At 34.7% G+C, this 5,575-nt stretch overlaps 1 protein-coding gene across 1 annotated transcript; it reads left to right on the forward strand.

The window, feature by feature from the left end:
- The first annotated feature begins 1,612 nt into the window (after positions 1-1,612).
- On the forward strand, positions 1,613-2,861 carry LOC127128877 (uncharacterized). The gene is made up of 4 exons (XM_051058249.1): positions 1,613-1,912; positions 1,998-2,171; positions 2,363-2,578; positions 2,673-2,861. The coding sequence occupies exons 1-4, from the start codon at positions 1,907-1,909 to the stop codon at positions 2,724-2,726; spliced, it is 450 nt and encodes a 149-aa protein (XP_050914206.1). The 5' UTR covers positions 1,613-1,906; the 3' UTR covers positions 2,727-2,861.
- The last annotated feature ends 2,714 nt before the right edge of the window (positions 2,862-5,575 follow it).

A 5,575-nucleotide genomic window follows, 5' to 3' on the forward strand; every position in this document is an offset into this window, starting at 1 on the left:
GATAATTTGATGTGGGACCTCTGGTGGCGAAGACATTTTCTCTTTGACCATTAGTTAACACTTTTTAGCAACCTCCAGCCGGTGATTAGAGGTTTTACACATTAGTTTGAGAGTGATGTTTAGAGGTGGTGTGAACGGAGTTATGATGTTTATTTTGTATCTTCTGCCTACTCTTGTCTTTTATCCCGTCAACTCACCTCAAGCTGGCAGGTATCTCTCCTTGAGTTAGTCCTTCTATCTATTTGGTGTAGTTGGCCCCCTATAAAGTTATAGTTTTCTCTTGGTAGTTTCTTTAGGATCGTATCTCAACTAGAGATAACTTAATATAGGAATCCAGTTGAACTCTGGGACTATTTTCTGTCCCTTTTGCTCCTTGTTTGTTGAGTCACCCTCCTATCTCTTTGTGACTCGTGAGGTGAGGTTGCATCCATTGTCTGGTATAGGATTTTTATATGGTTGGGTGGTGTGTTATTTTTCCTAGAGATATTTTGATCCTTTTCTAGATCTTTACTCCTCTGAATGGAGGATATACGACTATAGCGATTGAGGATGATTTGACATGTTGTGGTTTGGTCGATTTGAAAATCCATGAATGATTGTTATTTTCAAGTTCTTCGATGAAAACAAAAGATGTGAAAGACATGAGCATCATTATGGCTTAGAAATTGTATCTTGGTAGGTCTGTGGGAAACTCTTGGGTCTTCTCGGCCTGACTTGAGAATCCTATCCTGTTTCTGAACTAATAGCGGGGTGAGTGACTTCAATCTCCCTTGATTGTGTTCTTGTTGATTTTTTGTGAGCTCATTACTTTTACGGGTGTCCTTGTACCAAAGAGATTTAGCTTTTTTTTCAAGAATTTGATTTTTGCATTTTTTTTTTATCTTTTTCCCTTTCGTCAGTGACCCCCTTCACTAATGTTTGAGACTAATTTTGTTTTTCTATTTTTTTCTCTCAGATTCGCCACTGTTTCTCAAATGTTCCATATACTTTAACTAGAAGTATCTCCTTTTATATATATATATATATACATATATATATATATATATATATATATATATATATATATATATATATATTTGCCTTAAAAAAATGATTCATATCCAGTCACTTGATTCTTACTGAGTCCACCCCGACGGAATTATAATAATGTATTCTTCGTGGAAAAAAGAAAACTTAAGTTGTAATATGTGGTTGGATATATTATAATGGGTAAAAGAAACAAAAGCTTGAGGTCTAGTTTTCTTCCGATTGAAAAAGTTTTGCTACTTTATTAACAGAAATTCGACACATAGATAGAACCCTAGATGTATAGAGGTAGGGGTCATTCCTTTATAAAACGAAAAGTGAAACGTAACAGAGTCAAACAGTCACACTTTCATACCATTCAAATTCATTCCATGTCTCTTGAACAGTAAAACTCACCAACTTTTCACCCACACACTCATTATGTACCTTACTATATTCAATGTATCTAGCTACACTCACTGCAACTGTTGCTTCCATTTCTTTAATTTTCTTTACACATAAATAACATCTCAACCACTGCACCAATTTCGTCTTACTAGCCTTTTCTTTATTCAATAAATTGTCTGTATAGAATTTTCGTAGTAAAAGGAACAAAATCAATGCCGCAACAGAACACTCCCCAGGTCCCATTTTTGGTTCTTCAATCTTATTAATATCTCATCTCATACATAACCCTTCTTCTGCTTCTCTCTCTTCAATGCAACCTGCACAGGGACTTAATAACATTGTCTGAGCCTGAGGTTTCTTGGGAACTACGTTACTTTTTCCCTTTAAAAGTTTAAACCCCACCCATTCTTGTAAGGCACATCAAAAACACTAGAAACGGTCACTTTCAAGGTCATACAAAGCAAGCTCTTTGTTTCGATTTAAGAGTCCAAATATGAACGTAAGCTTATTTTCAGTCACCCTTTTTGTTTGTTAAAGTTCTCGAGTAATGATTGATGTGTAATTTTTTTGTTTGTTATTCATAGGAAAATTGGAGGAGAAGTGGACAAATACCAGCTTTTGGAAACTGGGAAAATGCAAACGAGTTGCCAATAACTCAATACTTTGAGAATGCAAGACAAGCTGGTTTGGTTCGATACAATTCTTCGTCCAGTGAAACTGATCTTTATGCGGTTGATCATAAGAAACCAGTTGGAAAGGTAACATAATAATAAAAAACAGTCAAAGATATGATTATGGAGAAAGTTGTAATATTTTTTAGCAATAAATATTTATTCTGCAATAGTGTTTTGTCACGAGTGATGATGATGAGCCATTCTAAAAACCACATGGCTCCTATTTTGTAGTACATTTTGTTTGCTTTCGATAAAAACAAGATATGTGAAAACAGGTGACAAGAATAAGGGATGGAAGATATACGAATGCTATGGTTAATGACACAGAAACAATGAGAAAACAGGTGAAAGTGTACCATGTTACTGAACATCCCAGGAAACAGACAATGAACAAGAAGAAGGTAATACATGTAAACAATGTGGTTCGTCCAAAACCAGTTGATGAAGATCTCTACAAGATTTCTCCTGAATGTCTTCGCACTACCAAACGGGTTCGCTACTAGTATTATTTGTTTTGATTTGTGTTATTCTAGATTCTATTGATATGTTAATGTTATATTGACTTGAATTATAATGATTGTGCAGAATAAAATGTTGAGTTTCATTTTCAAGTGTCTGCCTGCAGCATGTGTTTCATGACCAATTATGCTGGCCGGGCTACGTAGTGGTGGTTTTCTTGTGCCCTCAGATGCTAGATGAGTTTTTTTTGGTGCGATAAGATTGAATGAATTAATATAGTAGTAGTTATGGCTTTCTTAAATTTAATTAGTTAGCCTTAATTTTCCTTCTTATATATATATTGCTCACTCGACAATGTTTTCAAGATTTTATATTGGTTATGGATTTTGTACTAAAGTTTATCTTTGTTAATGCGAGAAATTTAAAAAATGAGAAGAATTGAAAATATAAATAGTAAAAAGGTATGATGACATGAAATTATAACTATTATCATTTTATTATTGAATAGTAAATTAACTTATAATTTGAGATATATTTTTTTAAATGTCTTATAATTTGAGACGGATTGATGACCTAATTAATGAGAAGAACTTATAAAAGATTAAAAGGTTGCTATAATAGGAAACAACTTCTCACTCTCTCCTTCATCTCTCTTACCTTCATTTACTTGCAACCTTCTTCATTTCCTTCTTTGCTTTTGCTATTTGTGTGTTTCTGTTTTGTCATCATCATCAAATGGAACCAAAGAGAATTTGTACAACTACTAGCTCTTCATCTCACGTCTATGAATCCGAAGATTTCTCATCGGAAATAAAAAAAAGTATTTCAGCGATCACTTCATCAAGTATCGTCTCATTCGACCATATTGTGTTGATGAAAGTTACTTTGGAAAATTTGAATTTTTTAACTCCATTAATCAAGCAAGCTAGTCTAAGTAGCTTCATCTGTAAAAAAAATTGAAAAGATACTTCCGATGTTGGTAAGGATGTTTTACACCAATCTCCATTGCAAAGATGAGTTATTCACAAAAGAAGCACATAAAACCCATATTCTCTAACCATTGAGAAATTTGCGGATATTTGTGATTTATATGACTTTTTGACAAATGTACTTATAGTATCGAAGTAATAAAAATAAAGATTGTATTCACCGGGATTGCTATCAAACAAAGTTACGATTATGCGAATTTAAAAGTAAAGACTGAGGTTTTAGAGTTTTAATGCGAAAATTAAACTTGTTCTGAAATTAATGTTCTTCCGCTTGGTAGATATGGAGTTCAAAATTATAGGAAGTAGTAGTAAGGTGGTCGGATTCAACAAGTTTATTAATTATTTTGCATGTTTTTGAATGATTATTTTTTTAGAAAAAGTGGAAATTAAAATGCAAAAGAAAGAAAAAATATTTTTGTAGTTTTTTAAAAAAGATTGTCATTTTCTGAAAAGAAAAACAATAAATGAACGATAAGAAATGAAAAAAATTCCTTTTATTTATCATAATGATATTTAAAATTTTAAAATAACCCTACAAATGATCCATTAGCCTTAGGCAGAGTTAAGGATTTGAAAATAAAGAAAAACATAATTACTTCGACATAAGAAAGACTTTTGGGATCTTAACTACCTCCCAATTTGTCAATGATGTTTCACACCAGTATACCAGATTTGGAGTTTCTTCATCCGCGACGTCATATTCAATGGCACTGACTCGATCTCCATCGACAAAACATGTGATGAGGAACACTTCCTGGGTACTTCGAATACGGTCCTTTGTAGGGAAAAAGGCTCCTTTCTTAGCAGAAGGCTTATACCCAAAATTGAAATGATCCTTCTTCTCACTGATATTAATGACTTTTCCCTAACCTGCAGAGCCTCCACTTTCAACTGCTCATTTTGCGCTCTTCAAAGATGCAAATGACGAACTGGACATCTCAATGGTGTCATTCGCTTCCACAAACGTGGTATTGGCTATCTCGAGTGCCTGGAATGAAGTTTCCAAGGCATCCTCATCAGCCTCAATGTATCTGAAGGAGGGGAGTTAACTGACGATGAAATCTTTTTCACCCGAGATGATGATGAGCTTGTTATTGGCGACAAACTTCATTTTCTGGTGCAAAGTAGAAGTCACTTCCCCAACATCATGTATCCATGGGCTTCCCAAAAGACAACTATAAAGAGATTTTACCACTAGTGCATTGGATTTCATCTCTGATCCTTGGTAGGACCATTTAGCAAGTGCCCTTTTGTGTATGACTTTGATGGAAGACCCAATGTCAACTAACACTCTAGCTAGAGCATCTTCTTTGCACTTTATGGACACATGTAAGGCGCGATTATGATTTTGTCCATCCTTAGGAAACTTCTCATTGTTGAAGCTTAAAGTGTTGCAAGTTGTGATTTTAGCGACCACTACATCAAATTGTCCAACCGTTATATCTTAAGTAACATGAGCTTAAGCAAGCACTTTGAGTGGAGCCTCCATATGATAAATATCTTTGATGGTGTTTGATATAGCTGATCGACTATTTTATAATCACTCTTCTTTATCATTTTCAACAATTCAATCGTTTCACCTCATCGTACCCCTGGTTGTACCACTCTAGATTCTTTGGCAGGAACTACAATTATAACTTCCTTTGTCGGTTCACGAGGGGTCACATTGAAATTAGAAGTATAAATTTGACCACTACGGGTCATACTACTCGTTCCCGCAATTTTTTTGACATCGACACTAACATCCTCCGGGCTCTTCTCACGTTCAACATCTTCAAGCTCCCTATCCATAACAATTATGTCGTATATCCAAGGCACGAACTTGGTGCTCTCAAATGGAAAAGGAGTAGGCATACAAACCACCACAGGATATGGATGGCTAGTTGAATGGACAATGATGCGTGTCTTTCGCAAGTATACGAACGCGTCAGAGTAATATAAAAGATTGTCGAATCCACAGAGACCAAGTGTCAATCTATCGTTATCTGTCGTTATGGTGTTTATCAAAGGCAATCGAAATAGGTGTTTTTAGAGTGTGCG

Source organism: Lathyrus oleraceus, chromosome 3, assembly GCF_024323335.1.
Source record: "Lathyrus oleraceus cultivar Zhongwan6 chromosome 3, CAAS_Psat_ZW6_1.0, whole genome shotgun sequence".
NCBI lineage: Eukaryota > Viridiplantae > Streptophyta > Magnoliopsida > Fabales > Fabaceae > Lathyrus > Lathyrus oleraceus.